At 43.9% G+C, this 23148-nt stretch overlaps 1 protein-coding gene across 1 annotated transcript; it reads right to left on the minus strand.

The window, feature by feature from the left end:
* Positions 1 to 1173: 1173 nt before the first annotated feature.
* Positions 1174 to 23148, minus strand: brwd3 (bromodomain and WD repeat domain containing 3). The gene is made up of 40 exons (XM_083778732.1): positions 22942 to 23148; positions 22714 to 22772; positions 22572 to 22601; positions 22332 to 22391; positions 21144 to 21294; positions 20864 to 20962; positions 20587 to 20747; positions 20269 to 20490; positions 18290 to 18390; positions 18096 to 18166; positions 15424 to 15524; positions 15291 to 15331; positions 15070 to 15174; positions 14496 to 14646; positions 13987 to 14121; positions 13625 to 13753; positions 13258 to 13483; positions 12833 to 12973; positions 12482 to 12692; positions 12274 to 12367; positions 11965 to 12141; positions 11267 to 11337; positions 10502 to 10709; positions 10273 to 10383; positions 9380 to 9487; positions 9165 to 9289; positions 8981 to 9063; positions 8752 to 8863; positions 8577 to 8638; positions 8114 to 8269; positions 7425 to 7545; positions 7190 to 7315; positions 7016 to 7091; positions 6847 to 6900; positions 6361 to 6504; positions 6041 to 6193; positions 5755 to 5924; positions 5537 to 5625; positions 5295 to 5423; positions 1174 to 4444 (listed from the first exon to the last, which is right to left on the minus strand). The coding sequence occupies exons 1-40, from the start codon at positions 22973 to 22975 to the stop codon at positions 3537 to 3539; spliced, it is 5505 nt and encodes a 1834-aa protein (XP_083634858.1). The 5' UTR covers positions 22976 to 23148; the 3' UTR covers positions 1174 to 3536.

Consider the following 23148-nt stretch of genomic DNA (forward strand, 5'->3'; position numbering starts at 1 on the left):
AGTATTGCCAGCCAATTACAATTTCAAGTCACGCCTTAGATCATGCGTAAGTAATTCGGAGGGGATTTAACCCCCGAAATTCATGTTTTTGCGACAAACGGTTACATTTCTCGCATTTGCGGCGCCCCCTATGGATGAAAATGGAATTGCTTTTAGAACTTGGTTGATTGAACCACCCCGGACATGTGATTGAAATGTGGGATGGATTGGACATTCCGTTCGTGATTTATGGCATTTTTTGTGATATAGGCCCCTCCTACTAACTTCGGAAGACGATTACGGCCGAACGATACGCACTTTAAAAATTCTGCAGTTCAGTTTTAATTGGATGGGTCCAGAGATCACGTGTGGCGATTTCTGTGAGATTTGGACAAAATCTGTAGGAGGAAAAGCAAAAAGTGTGTTTTGGACAAAATTCAAAATGGCGGAAAATCTATCATGGCGGAAATGGGCGTGGCCTATATGGGGAGATGCGTCATGACCCAAGGAATCCAGGGAAAAACTAATTTTGATTTTACGACCTACGGTTCAAGAGTTATAAGCCAAAAGGTAAAGTGGGCTGTTATAGCGCCACCATGAGGCCGACCGATAACATTTTAGGGTTAAATAATTTTAGGGATAATGTTGAATTATCCCTAAAAGTTTTGTAACTATAGTGATTACAGTCTCCGAGGAACGAATACTTGAATGTGAATTTTTGCCTTTTCCCATTCATGTCAATGGGGAAATTTAATTCACTAATAAATTCATATCAATTAAACTATACAACATTTCTCTTAACAAAATACAAAATACAAGCAGCATTCGGGCAACCACACTAATTACAGTATTGGTACTTTTACTTAAGTAAAAGAATTGAGTACTTTTTCCACCACTGTATGCCTATCCATTGGCCAGGTATAGTAGTGACTCATCACAATCAAAATGCCACAGGCCCCGAATTTGCATACCAAAGGTGCAAGGTTTGCATGCCCTATTGCTTAATTTTGAGGAGAAAATGGGGAGTATAATTGACTGACGTGATGAGTGAGTGATGACTATACCACCATAACAACCAGAGGTACTGAAACCTTTTCACAAAGAATGTGGTCAGGTAAGTGTATTAACATTATTAATCTCTGGTATTAAGAATATCTCAGCATACACCATGGAAGAAAAAAAGACATATCAAGATGAGAAACCCACTTCTTTATTTAAAAAAGAAAACTCATACAATCAAAAAACAGTGTAAAAAACAAACACAAAAAAACCCAGTCACATAAGTTTTCCCAGCTAGAATGTCATTGTTTACGCAATCAGTTATTTTTTAGAGGTTAGCTTAAAAGCCTTCTATTAGATATGAAAATAACACATTCCCAAAATATTAATCATACGTATTGGCCCAATGGAAGCCTTCACACACACCAGTTAATGCTACCTCTCAGAGAAAATAAGACTGACGTTGACTTTAGTTAATTTCTGAGATTGACCCCTATCCATATTCTATAAATGAAAAAATAAACATCTGAAAGCCTCCGTGTAAAACTCGTACATTTCTTCTAATATTGGATAAGTCTGACACCAAAGGCTTCAAATGAACATACTAATACTACCACTCTGTTTAAGGAAATGGTGCTGCAACAACAAGAGATGAAAGAGAATGCAGTTGCAGTGAATGGGTTGGGCAGAAGAAAAAAAAACACGTGACACAAATAACTGCTAGAAGAACATGGCAAAGGCCAGTCAATAAGCCCAAATTATACTTTGTGGATTTATCCTTCAGGTGTTACCTGCCAGCTAGATCTGTTCCAACACAATAAAAGCATACAATAAACCAATATCTAGCTTTTTGTTTTGTTGTGGTGTATCTAACAGGCTAGATTTTGCTTTTGTTCTAAGTTTTAATTATAGCAAAACGTGTTTTTTAAATCCAAGATCGAACAAAGTATGCTGCCACAGTTTAAGCATTCTTTCACAAAAAAAGCATTAAAGTCTAGGGTTGATCTTTTCATAATTTGTCACGTATCCAATATATGTATCACTGTCAGCTGCCACATAGGGTAGATCATGTGCAAAATGTCCCTTTCCTCATTATTTAGGAATAGTTAAAGTAAAGAGTATAATACACTGAAAAAATATATAAATTCCATGGAAGAGTTGGCTATGGGTAACCCTTTGTTTTGGAACATGCTGTGCAGACAGTGCCATGGAAGCCACTGTGGGTGGATGTGTCTGATGTTGGATCAATCGTGGATTACAGCAAGATGTGGTGCCTTTATGCCAAAAAGTTAAAACCCACCACCATTTAATTTTGTCCCCTAGATTGGAAGACAAGCAATGCCACATGATGAAAGGCCAACATACCATGATTCTATGGAACAGTATATGCAACGAAAGGCAAATGGGGAGACATAACATTCAATGGCATAGGAGCCGGAGGTCAATTTGTCTGATTTGGGGTTAGGTTTCTTTTTTTACCAGCTGCTATGCAATAGCAAGCCGAGTCTATCATCAATGTGCAAGCTAGTCCTCTAGTCCAGCTGGTTCTCATTGGCTGACGTATGTGCGCACCGCAAATATGTCCGGGCGGAAACGAACAACTCAGTCAGAACACAATAGTTTCGCCTTAGAGAATTTTGGTTCCTACCTAAACTACTGCGCTGAAACTGACACAGAGGCAGTTATAGCAGACCCCCGCAGATAATAATGCAGCTGGCAATTCATTGAATTAATTAATTCTTGTTATTAATGGCGTTGCAGTATTCTATTGAAATGATTAACACTGTTTACTTAGTATTGCTAGTGCCCACTCCTTATCCGAGCTGCGAGTCCATACGAAAACTAGAATATAATTAAGGTAGGAATTCAGATGGGTTTTCTTCAAAAGATTAATGCTAGAGAATATAGCAAACACGTGGAAAGTTGACATCAGTTACTGTATGCAATTTTTTAAATGTGGGGCATGAGTTTACAAAAACACACTAATGTCGAGAAAACCAGAAACCAATACACTCCTTGAGAAACAACATGAGCACCAGTATTTTGGCATCTCGGAACCTTTCTTTGGTGACCTTGAAAGAAAGACTGGGTGGTGGGATAGGGAGAAGAGAGGAGAGAGGAAAAGATGTAGGGAGGAAAGCAGGTATTGGTAAAGTAGTGGATAAGAAAAGATGACGGCGGAGAATAAAAGACGTCAAAGTTGAAGAGCAGGCCCATGTGGAAGGCTCCAGAGAGCAGTAAGGCGGAGGTGAGTTAGTTGAGTTTTGAAGAGGGTCCTTGTGGAGCAGTTACTACTACAGACCAGGGAGGGATGCTCTCCTTGGCAACATTATCAAGAGCACCAGCCAGTCAGTCTCAGATAAAAAAAAGAAAGTCATATATACTTAGTCATATATATATATAAAAATAAACAAAAAAGAAAAAATCCCTGCAGTATATTATTTCTAGACACCAGTCTCTTCATTTCAGCCGTAAAGCCTCGTTTGTACTTTGTCGCACCGTCCTGTGACAAAGTAGAAATGGGGCCTTAGAGGGCGGGCTTGGCGGAGGGCGACGTGTCAATGATTCCAACCCATAAGGTGGCTGACACGGGCTTTCTCAGTCATGCGCCGTACCCGTCCCGAACGGGACTTACCAAGGTTCAGGGGGTCATCCTTTGACCCATGGCCATCGTCCTCCGAGTCGTCCCCGTACATTACCGTCCTGCGGCCCTGGTTGCGTGTGTTCACCCGCCTCGACTTGCCCCGGCTACTCCTCTTAGCGCTGACCGCCGCCTCCCCACCCTGCTCTTTTTCAGAGTCCTCCTCCTTTTCAGAGTCCTCCTCTTTTTCAGAATCCTCTTCTTTTTCAGAATCCTCCTCCTCCTCAGGCTCCTCCTCATCAGGCTCCTCCTCCTCATCTTCTTCACCTCCCGCCTCCTCCTGTGGTGGTTGTTGTTTCTGTTCCACCTCTTCCGTCTCCTCTTCCTCTTCTTCCTCCTCCTCCTCCTCCTCTCCCTCCTCCTCGTCGTCATCTTCCTCCTCCTCCTCCTCTCCTTCCTCCTCCTCCTCCTCCTCTGCTGCTGGGAGTTCTACTCGCAACCTTTTGGGTCTCTGTGAGATGTCCTCTCCTCCCTTGTGCCTCCTTTTCCCTGAGGTTGCCGCCTGGTCCTTAGAGGCCTGCAAATGTTGTTCTGCTAAGCAGGGGGCCTTGCTGTAGTCATGGGTAGGTACCGATGAGCAGGGGGCCTTGCTGTAGTCATGGTCTCCCGCTCCCCCTCCCCCTTCCGCCGCCACCTCCGAATCGGAGCTGTTATCGCTGTCGGATGAGGATGAGTCCGAGGACGAAGAGAAGGTATCCGAGGACGAAGACGATGACTCCGACGTGGAGCTGTTTGACGCAGGTCCCTCGTTTTCATTTGACTGCATTAATGCTCGCCTGTGGCTCTGGCTGGATCCATTGGTCAAAGCCATGTTAAGCAGTTGCCCTGAAACAAAAAGGCGAAACAAATAGTTCATCTCTGTACGACATTGGAAACGTCACACATACATTAGTGCTTAATTTCCTTCTTTAAGAAAATAAATTGCCCTTAGCCAACTCTCTATTGGCCTTTTCCCCAATTAAGACTCTAAAAACGCCTTCTAAAACCTAACCTGAGTTTTCTGAAAACCTAATTAATATGTTGCTACATCACAACTAATGAGACACAGAGGTAGCTCCCGGATTGAAAGGTATAACAACGAATAGGTTACAACAGGTCTAAATGGGTTAAGGGGTGGAGTTCTTGTAACCTTCACCTTGCAACTAATCTCTCAAGACACGTCACTGCCTTAAACACGTAGTGTTGTCGTTAGTAGTAATAAACACAGAAGCCACTGGGAGGAAGTGGACTAAGAAAGGTGAGGAGCCAAATATAGTTCCTGTTTCTACAGAAAACAAGCCCAAATTGATTAAATCAATTAATTACCAGCTGCATTATTATCATCTGGGGGTCTGCTGCCGACGTTATGGCACTTATGACCCTAAAGAAGTCTGAGGCAACATGGCTGGAGACGAGGCAGCCAATCAGAACTGCTCGACTAGCCATGCCGTGCAGACGATGGGATGTTATGGGTTGTTGCCAGTGGTGGCAACTATCGTGACAGAAATAAGCTAAGCAGCCTCCAAAAACCAAACCAGGCAAGCAACTGTGAATGAATCCACGTTAGGCTGGAAATATGCAGGCTTGGCAACCAGTAGCAGAAAATGATCTCCAGTGTGTACTACCCGGTCGGAACTATGGCAAGCTAATATTGACCAGCTTGCAGCTGGTGTTTTTAACGAAATGGGTTGATTACCTGATTTCTTAGTTGGCGTTGTTTGGCTGCGGGTTAGCCGACTTGGCTCTTGGTTCCTGCTCCGACTGCTCGTCCCTAAACTGGAAGAGGAGGGTTGGCTGTCCTCGTCCATGGCTACGCTGCTGCACTCTGCATAAAGGAGAGAAGCAAAGTACACTACTGAGCAGCAAACCACCACGCCACAGAGGTGCCGTACACTGCACCACACTCATACCATCCACTGTACCACATTGGATTCATACCATCGTTCGGCCGACGAGAGCGGCTCTTTGAGGTGGGCTTGGATTTTTTTGGTTTCGACGCCTTCCCCGACTTGTGCTTCCCTTTCGGGCTGAACATTAAAAAAAGACAAGAAAGTAAGAAAATAATGATTACATGAGCACTACTTTATATAGACGGTAAAGAATGTTGTAGAGCTAATCTTCTACTGTGGATGGGCCCCAATATCAGGGTCCAGTACCTGGGAGGTGGACTGGTGGCAGGAGAGCTGCCTCCGCTGGGCACCCTATTCCTGTAATTGAGTCTCTGGCGACTCCGTCGCTGATTCTGAATGGCTGACTTGTAGTCAGAGATGACGGGGATAATGTGCCTTTCGAAGTAGGCCGACAGACTTAGAGTTATGGTGTACATCTGGGGAATAAACAAGAAGGTAAACTTAACTTGACATACCGGCGACCATTAGAATCAAACTGTCACAGAGGGATTTGACACAATTTATATCTATGAGCGCAGGGGCCCTTGCCTACCTGTGATTTCTTGTTGGGTGTGTATGCTTTGGAGTTGCTAAAAATGAGCCGCATGTCTTTGGCAAACTCCATCGGGTTCTCGTAGTTCGCTGCAAGCAGTGTCTCTGACACCGAGCCCATGTCCATTGGAGTGTCAATAATGTCTCGATAGTCCTGAGTTGAGATAGGATTTAGAGAAGTGACGTTTAGTAGACAATCACGACAGTTTCATTACGGCCACTGCTTTTGATTCAGATGTCATTGCCTATCAGATGAATAGAAAAGAATATTATGAAATCGGTCATTCTGTAGCTGGTGGTAATTATCTTTCTGTGTCTTACAGGGTAAACAAAGAGATCCACAGCCTGTTTGAATGGCTCTGAATCTGGGTTGTCCATCATACGACGTAGCAGGTCCCGACATTGGCCTCGCCATGCTTTCACGTTCAACACCACGCCGCGTTTCTTCGTACTAGGGTTGGAACGCTGATAGACAGAGAAGGCATAGCTGAGAATGGATCTCTTTATAAGCAAAGATTTACAATATTGCCAGTGTAATGTATGCATCATTTATTGAGATTATTATTTTAATAATAAATCACTCTTCCACTATACATAGACAGGAACTACACATTGTTTGCTATATCTGTGTAATTTATCGTTTAACTTAACACGCCATCGTATGAGGTGTCATGCGCTTAAAATACCTGATCTACAAGCTCAGATCGGCTTGTAGATTGGGTATTTTTCAGTGTTCGACACTGCCGCATATAATATATATCAGGCTTAAGAAAGCATGCAGCTTGACTAGCATTCATTCTACTTTACCCGTTGGCCCGTGGATGTCCCTGGAGTGTCAGAGTCCACATCCACCTCAACTGCCTGCAGAACGACAAGACACACAAATGCATATTATGATTATTACCCTGTTCAGAACAATCCAAAGACAAAGCAGCCTCTGATGCCCCACAAACCCATTGTGATCAACTTCTCTCACCTCCGCCTCTCCTCCACTGCTGACCTCAGACTTCAGTTTGTGGTACAGGTCCAAGATGTCTGTGCAGCTCTGGTCACTGGCCAAATAACAATGGACACGTTTAGGGGTTAAATATTATGAAAAAAGCCCACTTAACGAGGGAAGACACGGGACTATTCTTTCACTGCGTCTCACCCGATGTAATGGAGAAGCACGTCAGTCACCACCTTGGCGGCGGCTACGATGGGGCTCTGTGGCTCGTTGAAGGTTCGGGCGTTGTGCTCGATGTAGCGCACCTCCCACATCAGCGCCGAGATCCGCCTACAGGGAGAGAGGAGGCAGTTATTTTAAACTCAGAACTTCCAACTCAAAACCCCCCCAGTGTGATGTCGCTTTGTTACAATATGGAACACGGGTGAAGGGACGGGACCTATAGAAGTGGTTTTCCAGTCGACGGCGTATGGTGCGGAGGTCAGTGGGGTAGGCGACCACGGTGCAGTACAGAGGGTAGTCCCGCAAGTCCACCGGTGAAGCAAACGCCTTGGCTACATCTGTAAACAAAGACATAACAAATCTCACTCCGAAGCCTAATAAAGATATACTTTACTTTAGCTAAGCCCAACTTTACTTCAGTTAAGCCTCATTACCGGTAACGGCTGATGATATAGAGCTCCGCAGTCCCGGCCCCCTCCCGAGGACCAGAAGGGAATTCCCCGTTCATTTTCCTCATAGACTTTTCAAAAGGTCCGCGGACAAAGACAACTGGAGTTGTGACGACAAATGACAGTAAACACAATGTTTTGGGCCGATCAAATAATTTGTAAGAAGAAAAACACGGCAGTATACAACACTTGTTGTTTTGTTTTTCTTCTTACAAATTATTTGACCAGCGAAAAACATTGTGTTTATTGTCATGGAGTGTCACAACTCCAGTTGGCTTTGTCCGCGGTATAATCGTCTTTAAATAAATACCTTTTGAAAAGTCTACGAGGAAAATTAATGAGAAATTCACTTCTGGTTTTAGCGTCGTCATGAAAGAGGGCGGGACGCTCTATACTACATACAGGATATGACGTTGACATAATGATCCCTCTCTCTCTGCTCTTTCCAGTGACCTACCTAGTGTGAGAAGGTCATCGATGCCGTTGATGACCCTTTCGCAGTCCTCGTCCCGTATGTGAGCCCCCCATTCCCCCTCCTGGGGGCTGTAGAGCAGAGCCTTCACTTCCTCCTCGGACACCTCCACCCCATCACCAACCTGTTCTGGCAACTCGGCTGATACACACACAAAAAACCCAAAAAATAATTACATGGGCGAAATGGAATCTATTATTTAGCTACTAGCATGCAGTTCTTTTTTTAAAGCTTTACTGTAACGTAAAAATTACATGTTTACTTTTGACATAAACGTGCATGATGTTTAAAACTGAGGACACCAAAAGCTCGAAAATAATCAGCCATGAGATGAGCAAGTAAATGATAATCTGAACGACTAGAGATGTCACTCTCTTTGGCCACCGTTATGCCAGAAGTACGGTATGTTGAATCTTTATCAGAGCTACAGTAAAATCACGAGACTGACCTTCCTCGGGAATAGGCTCCATGTCCCATGGGCTCATCTTCTCCCTCTCGCCATTATCCCACCTGAAGAGTGAACGTCACACCTCCACATCATGAGGCTATTCAACCAATGCACTCCATGTCAGAATCACCCTCACATCTCCATACAAAAGGTTGGGAGTGTCAACACAACTTACTTTACTGCATAGCACTGAAACAGGCTGTCTGGATACTCTGGCTGCAGAGGCTGCTGCTCCTCCACGGAGCCAAACCACCAGGCATCATCAATGATGCTGCGAAATCGCATACCTTTTAGGACGGAGGGGGCTGGATTAGCATGCAACGCGAGTTGTAGTGTGAATGTTACACTAAAGCTAACACAAACTTCACAAAGTTAATAGCAAGGGAGGTTGGGGAGTGACAAACCTGGCTGCCAGTTGCGCTCTTTTGCCTCGTTGTAAAATTGCAGCAGTACCAGGAAGTCTATGACATCAGGCATGTCATGGTACCTGGAGGAATATGGGAACAGAATATATTGGACCATAGAAACGGAGAATTCATTCATCATTCAAACACGCACACAGTCATACAACAAGCTTAAAACACTCACTTTAAAGAGAAAGACTCATAGGTCATTTTCCCTGAGATGGGGTCGAGGAACGCCAGCTTTAGGCAGCAGAGTGTGGGAGGTCCCACCTCATACTTAATGCCAACCACCTTCACTGCCTCCTGGTCCTGAAACGCACAATCGCAAATGTTACGTTTAGGAGGGTAGAATGAAGGAACGTAACGTTTGGTGGTTAAGTAATTAACAGTGGATCTCACCCTGAGGTCGGCCTTGTTCCAGGGCTGTTTCTGAGGGTTGATACTGTAAGCTTTGGCCCTACGGACAGCCCTGACGTACGCCTGGTGGCCCTGATGGAAGTACATGAGCTGGAGGAGGAAGGTTGGGAGTAAGAATAGAATTATCTTAATTTTGTTTTGATATTTTCAGTTTCTCATTGGCCTGGTTTGTCTTGGTTAAGTGTTGTAGTTAAGGTGGGGTCATTGTTGGTAGGGTGAGGGGGAAGCATAGACTGTAAAACAAATATGGACAAAAGTGTTCTCCGGGTCTGATATGGACGTAAAATGAAGCCTGTCAGTCCTTGAATTGTAAATCGCCATCTTTCTAGATCCGTTTGGGCCCAGCTGGCCATTGGCTGGCCCAGACAACGAGGCGGGACTTCCCCCCTTCTTCTTCGTTGGTTTTTATTTTGACTGGAACGGGGTTTGGCTCCCGATCCTAGACTGTAACGGTAGCCAACGCCCCTCAGAACATACGCAACATTATGGTCATTTTTTTAATAAATGGGACCATCATTTTTCAAAAAGAATATTATGACATGAGAAATGAGACTTTAAACTAGTGACTGGAAGCAGAAAGTATTCATGACCCTGTTTATTAAGGTATTAGTCTAGGTGAAGTTGGGCCCAAATACATGGACCTCTATGGAGCTATGGGTTTTTTTGGGCCCAATGACAGCGCCACAACAGGCCATTATATGAACTTTCAGGAAGTCCCGATTTCCTTAGCGGCTTCACAAAATATCTGTCTGACTGCCCCCCTGGGGGGAAGACACATATTTGAATAAATGTTGTTGGTCATATCTGGAAGAAAGGAATAATAGAGGCCTTGGCTTGAACTTTGTTTCCCCAAAAGTAGTCTCTCGCTCCCTTACCTCATCTCCCATTTGTGGAACAAAAGGAGACCGGCGAGGGACCGTCTCCATTATCCATGGCGGTGGCAGCCACTCCTCCGCATCGACCCCAGCCAGGGAGGAGGTGGGTTTCTGAGCAGAGACAAGCCAAGAAGTGTGATGTTCAGCACCAACACTCGCTCACATGATCTTGCCAAAATGCACTGAGCTTTTACGTTTCCAATCATCTAGGACCCCCCAGTCCGCTCACCTGTTTAGCCTGTTTGGGCTTCTTCCTCTTCTCGATCTCCTTCTTCTTGGCCTCCTCTCCCCGAGCGTCTGTGTCCCCTTCCTCCTCCTCCTCCTCCTCCGAGCTGCTGTCGGCCTGCGGCGGTGCCTGCCGTCTGCTCGATCGCTTTGGGGGCTGGAGGTTGATCCCGGCGTCGGCTGTCCAATCGGAATACTCGCTGGAAGATTCACTGAGAAAACAAAGGGTGTATGAGAAGGTTTTTTTTTTTTTTTTGAAAGTTATAACACATTTTTCTTCTGAGCAGGTATTTCCCAAACATTGGGTTGGGACCAATTTTTCCATTTTTCTTTTTAAACATTACATACAAATTTATTTTATAATTTCAAGTTTTTTTTTCTACTGTATATTTGTTATATACATTATTCAAAATAATTTAAGGATTTTTCAAAACAATATAAACTATTTCTATATAAATAAGAAAAAAGCTTTTTGGGTCCCGACGAGGCACAAATATTTGGGAACCACTACAATAGTGTTTGTTCAATAACACGGGTCCTATTTAACACTAATTTTAACAGAAAAGACCACTCACTGCACCAATCTAATATGGTAGGCTATTCCAGAGCCTGGTGCCCTGGCTCAATCAGACAATTACCCCCGTTTTTATTTTTTTACATAGATCCCAGAACGACCAGTTCAGTCGATCTCAGAGATCTGGTTGGAACGTAGCTGTGTACTGTACAAGGACTCGGCTCATATGGACATTACTCTGTTTAGATGGTTTACCTGGAACTGCTGTCGCTCTGCCATTGTGCTTCACCGTCAGAGGAAGCATCACTGGCCTGCTGTTCCACTGCCTGTGAACAGACAGACCCACACATTGTACCATTCATCATTCAGTCGTTCAGATTCATCAATATATAGTATTATGTAGGGTGGCCTGATAAATGTTCAAAGTCATTTTTGTCTGTTAGACAGACACTTTGGGGTGACTTTCAGGATCTCTGGCTAATAAGCCTTAATACAGCTCTATAACTACAATTAAAAATACCTTCTTTCACTCAAGAGGGTCACAAGTTGATGATGTCATTTGTCATTGACATCACTGAATGTGTCAAACTGGCATATTGAGCCTATGACACACAGTGTGGCTGCACCCAGTAGGCTACCTTCACATTCAGTAGATCCTGGGATCTTTTGTGGCCAGATGTAATTTATTGGGGTTTATTAGGATTAGGAGTAAATAATAAAAAAAGAAATCGCTATAACATTTTGTAAAGAAATACATATTTAGCCCCATGTTCGAATGCCCCCGCCCCCCTGTCAAAAACAGCTAAATTCCCTAAAACGAAAGAAAACAGCAAATGAAAAACACATGACAAACACCCATATTTTACTTTCTCTAATAACAACCTAAAACATGAGCCTTGGTTGGAAAAAAACTAAAGTTGTCCTTTAAGTGCAGACATGCTTGCCCCACTCACTTCTGCATCACTGTCCGAGTCTATCTGACTGTCAGAACTACGGGGGCTGCCGACGGTCCTACTCCTGTTGCCACGACGGCTGCCCTGAGCCGAGCGGGTCTGATAGGCATGGCGTTGCTGCGGCTTCTTCTTGGCCGGCCGAAGGGACTGCATACGCCTGGTGAGCGGGCCTGTAGTCTGCCGCCCAGGAGGAGGAGGAGGAGGATCATGAGTACATCAGGACGTGCTTTAAACATTATAATGGCAACAAATGTATTATTAGTTTATGACGATGCAGTGTGAAGAAAGCATTTTGCAGACAATAAGAACCTTAGGCGTGGTGGTCACCGGTTTCTTCTTCCTCTCCGTATTGTACAGGGAGCACTCCACCTCCCCCTTGGCTCGTCTGCAGTCCGTCATCACCCTAAGTAAAAAAGAAAAAAATTACAAGTACTATAAATACAACCATATTATGAAACAAACACCCAAACAAACTTCTGGGGGTCAAATGTGTAGTGCCCAGCTGTGCCTGCTTCACCTCAATGTCCCCCGGGGGACCTCATTGACCACAACTCGCCGGCTCCAGGCTAGCAGGTCCCTTTCAGTGGCCACCTCACTACGGAGAGTACTTTGGGGAATCTGCCGCACACCTTCCCCCTGGCCGCTCCTCTGTAGATCCCCAACAGGGGGTGAGGCCTCCATCTCAGCTGCCTCCATGTCAGCCGCCTCCATCTCAGCTACGTCGCCGGCTGGTAATAGATATGAGATTGTTTTTCTAGCAAGGGATGCTGTCGTTCATGTTGTGATCAGGATGTATTCTGTAGATCTATCCGAGCCCTCGGGGACATCCAACAATAACCATTTGTATTATGTAAACACAGTAACGTACCCGCTGCTTCTTCAGGCGCTCCCTCTGTGTTCTGCTGCTCATCTTGCTGATTCTGAAGCTGTCTGATGATGTTGTCCAATACACTTTCTCCATTCTCTGCCGTCTGCTGATCCATCACCTGCTCAACCACCTCTCCATCACCTAAGCAGCAAAGACACAGACTCAGACAGTTTGCTTAACCCATTCTGACCTGAGATCAGATTTTAAAAACGTCTTCTACATCCTGACAGTTTTCTGAAAAAGCTATGTTTCTATGTCGATTTTTCAAAAATAGCAGACCTACAAGCTCGTAGTGCGACACTCGGGGGCACACTATGAGCTTGTAGATCTGCTATTTTTCAATAGCTAAAGAATAACATAATGCTAACACCAAAAGGGGTTCACAGTTTGTGAATGTAAATCAATGAGAATATATCTTATTTTACGGTTAGCCATGTAGCCGAGTTGGGGCACAAGCTGTTCCTCCTTGCAGTTCTCCCTGCCCGGCACCAAGCGCTGGTAGTGAGGCGGGTGGGGGTTGCCGTCGATATCCACCAAGAAGGGTGGAGGCATGAGATGTGGGGCCTGCTGCGTCTGCTCGTCCAGGACGTAGTTGTTAGCGTCACGGATGAGAGGTCGGTAGTCCGTGTGGTAGAACATCTGGTCAGGAATCTGAAAGGGAGTTAAGGGCACATTACTATTTTTGATTATGTGGTTTTGATCATTTGATCATGGTTCCTGACAAGAGGAGTTAATACAAACGAGTTGAACATTAGACGAGAGGGGGGGGGGGGGGGGGGGGGGGTTTGTCACCTTCTCATAGGGCCTGCTGCAGCCAAAGCCAAAGATAAGCAGGTGGCCATGGGAATCAGTGCAGGCAAAATGCTGTCCGTCAGTTGAGAACTTGCAGTCGTAAATAGCACCGTGGCCTTGTCCTTCAATCTGTAACATTAAAAAAATCATTTAAATATGAACTATAGTGTCGCTATTTGATATATTCCAATGTCATGCTTTTTCTAAACTACCTGAATTAAACAATGTGTGTGTGTGTGTGTGTGTGTGTGTGTGTGTGTGTGTGTGTGTGTGTGTGTGTGCGTGCGTGCGTGCATGTACACACACACACACACACACACACACACACACACACACACTTTTGTTTACTGCAGGTTATTTACCATATTGAAGAAATTGCGAATCTTGGCTCCTTTGGACAAGTCCCACACGAAGATATTGCCATCATGGCCAGCAGAGAGCATGATGCGAGAGTCATACGGATGAGCCTCCATCACAAACACCTCGTCATCATGACCCTGGAAGAGTGACAGAACATTGGACATCAGCTTGTGAAAAGACCCCGTGTCTGGGGGGGGCATCTGGCTGGCATAACCTGCATCCAGACAGGCACGTCACAAAGATGCAAGCTGCAGCTTAGAGCAGGAGTCACTTCCTGGTTGCAGCCGCACGCAAGCTTATTTTCCATCCACCAGCTTTTTAAAAACCAGGAAGTGACTCCTGCTCTTAGCTGCATCTGGCATCTTCGTGACTCGACTGTCTGGGAGTACCCATAGAGGTATAACGTTCGCCTGCCACCACAGAGACCCAGGTTCAATTCCCAGCAACGAACACAATTGACAGTGTTGAAACTAGTAGGAAATCGGCAGGAATTATACAATTCAATACTCACAGATAACACATGCTGTAGCTGTCCAGTTGTAGAGTTCCACACTTTGAGCAGGTAGTTAGAAACAGCAGTAATGACACTCTGGTCTCTGCGGTCCCAGGCCACCATGGTCACAACCAGTTTGGTTTTATCATCCCCATTGACAACAGCACTCCTGGAGGAAGACAAAAAAAATTAAATCACACACGTAGCCAATTTACTACAAAGGAGACCAGGTCAAAGGGATCGAGGCATTTCCAATCTGTGCAGTCTGTAAATGAAACTTCACAAATCACATGATGGCGTTCAGTGGGGAAGCCACACCATACAGGCTGGATGCTAGTGTGCAACCAACTTTCACACTGTTCATACTTTTCCCTTGCACATTTAAGGCATTTCAGGCTTTTATGGACAAAAGTGGTTATGTTGCCTTTTCATGCACATAGCAGCATGAGCTCTATTTTTGAGGGACAGACAAACCTTGTTGGCTTGGCTGTAAAAAAACAACAACAACAACTGTGTAATGCAGGCAAAAATGGAAAGCCAAATATCTGACATGGTAGAATTACATAGCAATTATCTGAAACACTTAACTTACCCTGGCAGCTTGGTAGCAATGTCTAACGTGATGCTCTTCCATTCTTGTTGCTGGTATTGCCAGATCTTGGCGGTGCCATCACGACTGCCACTCACAAACTTTAGGCTAAGGACAAACAAACACACAAAAAGAAACATTCACACATATTTGTTAGAATTCAAGAACAACAAACAACATGAGGGTTGATACCTTCAGATATTCAGTACAGTACACACACTCACCTGTCGCTGTTATTGCAAAACTGGACAACGACAACTTTATCCTAGAAAAAGACATGACAAAAATGAGTACTATGAATTTTAAAACTAGCATACCATTCAGCTTGCGTTAACCGCTTTTAATAAATTTTCTCACCGTGTGCGCATCCATCTCAGAGAGCTTCATGGGAGCTTCACCACCAAGGTAGTACACCCTGATCACATGATCTGTGCCACCAGTAGCTAGGAACATCCCTCCTGTGAACATTGACCATAAAAGTCATTACACAGCAGTCTACACCTGATCATGGCTTTAGGCAACTTTCCCTAAGATCAGTATCATGCAGGGGCGTCACTACCGTGACGCAGACAACGCGATTGCGTGGGGGCCCATGACGCCTGAGGGCACACCCAGGTCGGGAGAAAAAAAAGAAAGAGGTGGCAAATTTAAAAAATAAAAATAAACGAGGCGGCCGGGCCCCTTAACAATATATTGTTAACTGAGGTTGATTTTACGTCACAAACCATTGTAGAAAAATACAATCACGACTTAACCTGTGAATTCCCCATTCAACTTGTATCATTCCGTGAGTGCCTGAGAGACAGCATTAGTTAACGTGAAGACCATCCGAGAGCTCACAAAACTGCTTATTGTGGAGAACAGCAGCATTAGTGCTAGTTTTGGCGAAGTCTGCACTGTATTGCTGTTTTTCCTAACCACAGTGGCATCAGCCGAACGGTCATTCTCAAAATTAAAGCTGATCAAAAGTTATTTGAGGAGTAGGCTACAATGGGACAGGGTCGGCTCAGTGGACTTGCCACTCTGTCCATCGAGAATACCCGTGCACGCCAGCTGGATGTGAAGGACCTGATAGATGATTTTGCAGAGAGAAAATCCGGAAGGTTCACCTATAAGGTAAGCAGAGCGCAGAGGCAGAGCCTTTTTATTTAATTACATAATTGCTGTCTAATTTTCGTGGTGCGCCGTCACCATATTTTTATAGCTCAACTTCACCTCTTTTTTTACTCTCTTTTTTTCTCCTCTCAACCCGCTGTCCAAGGTGGCCTGCTGCCTGTGGGTGGTCTTCAAACGAAGCTTTTCATATGGAGATATGGAGATTTCATATGGACATGGTTGTGTTGGAAATGGAATGTTGCTGCATTTTACATGGAGGACTTGAGCATAATTAATTGACTTGTGCATGGGCGCATACAGCGCGCTGCTGCGCAACTAACTATCAATTCTGCCCATCAGCTCATTTATTGTGGTCAAAACAGCTTTGAGAAACAAAATGAATAGTTTAAAATAAAATGCCAGTGTTTTACAGTACTTGATTATTGCCGCTTTTTAGTTTTCCGTGCTGTGCAACATGGCCTTATAGATTGACAGCGCATTGTTTTGGCTGTTTTCTTAGTTTCTTTTCATAATTGGCTAAACAGAAAAGAGACCGAATTTGATATATAATGCCACTTGCCACAGCTTGAATCTATTCATTTTAGAGTAGTGTTTGGTCTGATACAAAACCGTTGTTTTAAACATGGTTAATTTGTTTCTATATAGCGGCTTGGTGTGGGGGGGGGGCACTCTTGACCATCCTGCGTCAGGGCCTGTTGCTGCGTAGTGACGCCACTGGTATCATGAACATACATCATAGAGTTATGAAAGGATAGATGGCGGACTGCCCCGCCCCCTGCTGTTCATTTCAATGGAAGTTGCTCAGTGGCGTTTTGAAGCACCCGGAAGAACAGTCTACTTCCGCATTTGGACACCAAAGGTTGGTGTCCAAGCCTTCACCACTACGTCTACGTCTCGCAGCTTCAACATTGGCAAGCCTTTCTGGGGGCTTGACATACATAGCACAACTTCCTCTGCCATGTCTAGTTGTCTACTTTTTCCAATTTCTTACAAGGATTCAAAGGTCTACAATGTGCGGGTAAAGCAGGACTTTGGATTATTACAATTATTATAAAAGTCCTTTGTGTTAGAAAGCCATGGCAAGATCCAATCATTGCTAAATTCAACTGTGTGTTATTACCAAGGGTGTCAAACTCATTCTAAGACACGAGCCATGTAAAATAGACTAAGGACATTTTTAGGGCACAAGATCCCTCCTGGGCAAAATGTGGCAGCAGGATGGACCTGTTGTGCAAGTGTGAAAGCTCACGTGTGCGTGCAGCAGCTGCTTTCGTATTTTTAAGGGGGGGAGGGGGGAAGTGTCATAGTATCTTGTTTACAACTGAAACGTACTTCCTGTGCACTAACTTCCTCTTCAAAATAAGAGCCACACATTAGTCAACACTAGTTTTATTTCTAAGTCTACTTACAGGACATTAACATCACATTTGAGTTCCTTTTGAATGCCTGTCAGATTTCTCTACATAACTGTCTCAGCTGTTGGTGCGCAAATGCACCTAGCATGTCTTTGATCTAACGCGCAGAAGACATTTTGACGACGTATGCGCACTGGCGCACCGGTTGTGTGCCCCCCTGATTATTAATAACATCTAAACACAACATGAACATAGTACTCTTATTATGCATAACATATCGCATTCAAGGTTAAGTTAAGATTTCGAGTGCCAACCCTAGCGAGCGAAGGTTCGAACCCTGAATGTTCGGGGACAGTGCACACACGCCCGCACACGCCCGCACGCCCGCCCGCCCGTACACGCACACGCACACACGCACACACACACACACACACACACACACACACACACACACTTAAGCTAATGAATGGATTCCACCAGTTTGACACTGCAGCTTAAATCATACATCTGGAATGAAATAAAATATATGCATATAAATTCAAGTGCTTGACCACCTACCACTACTGAAGGATGACGTGGACACCTGTACACCTGGACGTGAACGCTCCACAAACTTGAATGGTTGATCGCTGAGGAGAAACGGAACATTGTGGAAACACGGACTTGCTTTGAAAGATCTTCAGCTGAACCACAGGTAAAAACAGCAATAACTGTACTCTAGAACAGTGGTCAATGGTCACAAGAGTTCTTACTTAAATTTCATGCTGATCGAATGCCACTGCCAGAAGCACACCATGCCATCTGCACCAGTGGAGGCAAGGTACCGTGTCGTCCCCTTAACCGCTGGGCAGAACTATGGGCAGAGAACCAGTAACTGAGGGTCAGTGCAAAGATTTACATTGGCTTCATTAGCAAACATACCTTATTTTAAGGTATTTATATATATATATATATATATATATATATACGCCACGGCTCTATCCTGATTTTTGTGCCTTGCCATTAGTACCTGGAGCAAGGTACTAGTACGTTTTAGGTACATTTTTGTGACGTCGCACCCAAAGTTCCATGCGAGCCAAGCGTGGCTAAGCTGATACCAAGACGTGAAACTCTGCCGATTGGTCAGAGAATCTTCACTAGCCATGAACAGACATAACAGTATTGGAGGAGGAGTCCATAGACGGACTCCTCCTCCTCCAATACTGTTATGTTATTGTTTTATATTTGCATGTTGGATCTTCTGTCTGTGAGGATGTGTAATTGCTGGTGCGTTAGAAATCGATGAGATCAAACTGCATTGTTTGTGTTATAAAAGGAGGTTCTGAGGCTGGGTGTAGAAATGTTAATGAGTGGACACTTCTCTTTTTGTATCTACATGCACTTGTAAATATAGCATCTAGCAGTAGGGGTGAATCATGCCGCTGGAACATTTTCTTGCATTTATTTCATTCTAAGGGCTGTATTTTGCGTGTCTTACGTAACAGGTCTTATTACTTAATTTAAGACCTGGAGGCGTGGTCAATGCTCTTTGGCCACTCAGAATAGCCAAATGGCATTGATCACGCCTCCAGGTCTTAAGTTAAGTAATAAGACCAGGTACTTAACCCATTCTGACCTGAGATCAGATTCTAAAAATTTCTTCTACATCCTGACAGTTTTCATTCTGACCTGAGATCAGATTCTAAAAATGTCTTCTATTTTAGTCGCTCTTCGATTTTTCAAAAATAGCAGACCTACAAGCTCGTATGAGCTTGTAGATCTGCTATTTTTAAATAGCTAAAGCATAACGTAATGCTAACACCAAAATGGGTTGCCGCCTAAAATGGGTTAAGACACGCAAAATACAGCCCTAAGTCTCTTTTGTGTTGCACTGTGTTAACTTAGAATTATACTATTTCTTAATTATTAAAACATGTTTAAACTAGCTGTAAATTAGAGCAACATCGTGGCCTATTTCTTGCCTTCTTGTTAGCAGAAATAAGCTGCCTAGGTTAAAACGGAGATCATGTCCAGGTAGCATAAGTATTAACTGAGCATTGTTTAGACATGGGTACTAGAAGGGGGGCAGTACAGTCCGAGTACAGTGGGAAAACAAAGAAAACCAAGTAGAGCCGAAGCAAGCCAGGACTACTTATGGAAAAAGGGCCAAAATATCCCCCCCCCCCCCCCCCCCCCCCCAATGTCACACACACACACCAGAGTTGATCTCAAACTGATCTCAAGCCTCTCCCTGGCCAGGGGAAAGGAACTGGTTGGAATAACGTGTTCCTTCCACAAGCTACGTCCAACCAGGGAAACTCCCCCCTGTCAGGTGTAAACTGTAAAGAAGCAACTTGGACACTCAGGCATGAAGGAAGCATGAGTTCAAGTCCGTTGCTCTCCCCTTGTTCCCCATATATGGGGACTAGGTTGGTGGAGGGTGTGTAGAGCCAAGGATCACATTAGATGATTGACACAGGGGTGAAAATGGGTTACAAAATCGTGGGATAAAAAAGATATACATTTTTTTTTAAATGATGATAAAAAAAATGATAAAAAAGCTATCACATGTAGCTATTTTTATTCCACTTTTGGATTGAGGAATTTAAGACCTAGACAAAATATTTGTGATCCCAGATGCCCAGTGCAAAAAAGTTCTGTCCACAATGTGTCATATGTTGGGAAATGGGAACCCTTCATAGACCTCACAGAATGAGCATAACCTTAAAACATAGCACGAATACAATCTGACCTGTATAGAAGTGATGGAGGCAGCATGGCTCTGCAGGACAGTGATGGGAGCACAGGTTCGCAAGCACCACAGTCTGATGACCTTGTCACAGCTGGCCGAGGCAATGAGAGTGTTCTCATGGTTCACAGCCATGTCAGAGATCTCAGCAGCATGGCCACGCAGTGTGGACAGGAGACGGCCATCGTCTGTAGCCCAGATTTTCACCAGGCAGTCATCAGATCCCTGATTAAAAAGAAACAGCAGCCATGACAAAGTTAAAACAATAAAAAAGAAACTTGATTATAATTTGATCAGATGACAAAGAAATCTTGTACCCACTGTAAATATTCGCCGGCCAGTACGGTCAAATGCTACACAGTAGACCGAAGAAAGGTGACCCAGGATACGTTTGTGTATCTTCATACATTGGTAGGTGGAAGACGGCAGGATGTGGTCGAATCTGGCCATGCCTGTGGCCTGGCGAGCACCCATGGTGGACACTAGATAAATAAAATATTAAAAAAAACAGCAATTGATAAGAGGCCAGAGATTGTTTTACTGGCTTAAGTACTTTCCATCATGGCATTAACTGTAAATTAAAACACGCTTCACATACCGACACTGGGAGGGTTTCCATGGCTGACTGGTGGTTCTGGCGGTCGCCCTCGGTGGAGTGCAGCAATAGCTGAGCCGGTACATACTTTATGGCTACAACCTACAGTACAATAGGTGGCAGATCAATAGACATACAGTTGGCTACTTTGGAGACAAACTAATTTAGAATTGCTTTCCAACCAAGCACTATTGTTTTTCTAAAAAGAAGAATAAACTGTGCCGTTAAGTTTATTGTGCGTTTAAGTTCAATACAGAAAGAACAGGACTTCAAAATCACACACTTTTGGTGGTACGAAGCAAGGATTGTTTTCCCAAACCCAGGAGGGTCTGGACGCCAGGGACGCTAGGTGGGATCTCCTTCTCTATAAGCGGACCAATCTGCTGACAGATACGCAGCAGGTAGTCGGCAGGAATGTGCTGGTTCACAATCACCTAGAAAGATCAGAGAAACGGCTATCATATCTGAAAACGCCTGCATACCAGATAAATTAGTTTAAGACAACATAATCAATGATGCACAATAACATCCAGTAAGTCGAAATCTGCATAATAAGGCTAAGCCTGCCCCTGAAACAACTCTTCTAATGAGGCCAACGCCTGAAAATGGACAATACCAGTGTAATATAAAATAAAAACCCTGAAGAAGGCCGTGCTGGCCGCTACGCTTTTTTTATTTACATGAACTAGCCACTAAAATAAATTCTTTCAAAATAAATCACCAGAAGATGATTTCCCTAGTTGCAAGTTTCCAGTCGCCCACCAAAGAGCACCTTTGACACACTTTTTTTTACTTCCGAGCAGCCAGACCTTTTCCTTTTAAATATAATAGTATTCTACTTATTTTACTACCAATAAGTAAATAAGTTTACACATGTAAATTTGGGCACAAACGGCCATATGGGCGAAGATTTCAAAAGAATCTTAAAACACTGTTTTGTCATTTTGTGGATATTTTTGTGTTCCATAATAGCCATATTTCTAATTTGCATAATTGCATTTGCTGAAATATTAAACAAAGAGCATGGTAATAGCTTATATACAAGCATTCTCTTTCACAAACATGCACGCGCCATGGCACGCTCACGCACACATACTAATCGGGGCTCAGGGCCAATCAAAGGCCTCCCCTTCCAATTCTTCCGCTTTCTACAACGGTAACTGCGATTTGATTGGCTCTAACGTGAAGACTGACAGCCTCTGTGTCCTTCTGCAGCAGCCTACTTTTAGCATTAGCCTTTAGACCCTCCCCTGAGAACGCCACACAATAGATAAGCCTGGATAAAATTATTATCTATAGGCCTACACTTTTAGAAAAGCTTAAATGACAGATAAACACAATTACACGGCTGCACTACTACATCAGTCTAAATAGTGAGTAATGTTGATTAAAAAAAATAAAAAATAAAATAAAAGCCCAAGCCTCATTTTTTATAAATATGATCAACTTAATTCTGCAAATGTACACTCACCCAGTCTTCGAAGTTCCTTTTGTATATCTTCCCGTCCCAACTCCATCGTTTAGGAATCAACTAAAATTAGAAACGCGCTGTTAAAAAAAAAACTGGATACAATGTTGCAACGGTGCTCAGCAGCTCCTCTGCTGAGCGCATTGCTAATAATCCAAACAGTACAATGTGACCAAAAAGCAGCTGGGCAGGAGTACGGAAACACACATGAGAATAAAAACAGAAAGGGCAGCTTTAACTTACCTCGTACTCTTCCAGTTCTTCCACTAGAATCTATGAAACAGTCGGTGGTAGCGTTAGTCATTAGCACTATAAAGCTACACGTTCAAGACAAGGTTTACGATTAATCTATGCGAGTTGTAATTTTTTCTATTCATAGATTTACCTGTGCTGATTTTTTGCACGGTCCAGACTGCAGAAATCTGGCAATGAGGTAATACAACTCTGAAATGGGAAAGAGGGTGCATTTAGGCACTAAGGTTATTTGTCAGCCATGCTAGCTAGCATTCGGGTGCAATGGTTAAGCTGGCTAACTGATATATATATATATATATAATATATATATTACAACACACCATATTTTGAATTAGAGAAGTTGGGGCCCGATACTCACCAGCTTCGATTTGCGAACACTGTTCGTTTGCCATCACTTGATAAGAAAGACGACATTAGATTAACTGGTGTTTTAGCTCGCTAGCCAGCATTAGCTATGGCTGGTTTAGCAAACAAGCTAGTGAATGGCCTCCTCCTTTCTCAAGTTCTCCCTGTGACCACCTGGTGCTTTGTGCTAGCGCCCTCCAGCGAAACAATGCCATTCTCG

The sequence above is a fragment of the Protomyctophum parallelum genome (assembly GCF_964188405.1).
Source record: "Protomyctophum parallelum genome assembly, chromosome: 1".
NCBI classification, from domain to species: domain Eukaryota; kingdom Metazoa; phylum Chordata; class Actinopteri; order Myctophiformes; family Myctophidae; genus Protomyctophum; species Protomyctophum parallelum.

What these genes read in the sequence shown, in the direction of transcription:
- brwd3 (XM_083778732.1), bottom strand. Translation starts at nt 22,975, where the DNA reads ATGGCAAACGAACAGTGTTCGCAAATCGAAGCTG. An exon ending in TTTTGCAATAACAGCGACAG is followed by an intron (nt 15,175 to 15,290) that starts GTGAGTGTGTGT and finishes GTTTGTCCTTAG; the next exon opens with CCTAAAGTTTGTGAGTGGCA. An exon ending in TATGAGTCTTTCTCTTTAAA is followed by an intron (nt 9,064 to 9,164) that starts GTGAGTGTTTTA and finishes ATATTCCTCCAG; the next exon opens with GTACCATGACATGCCTGATG.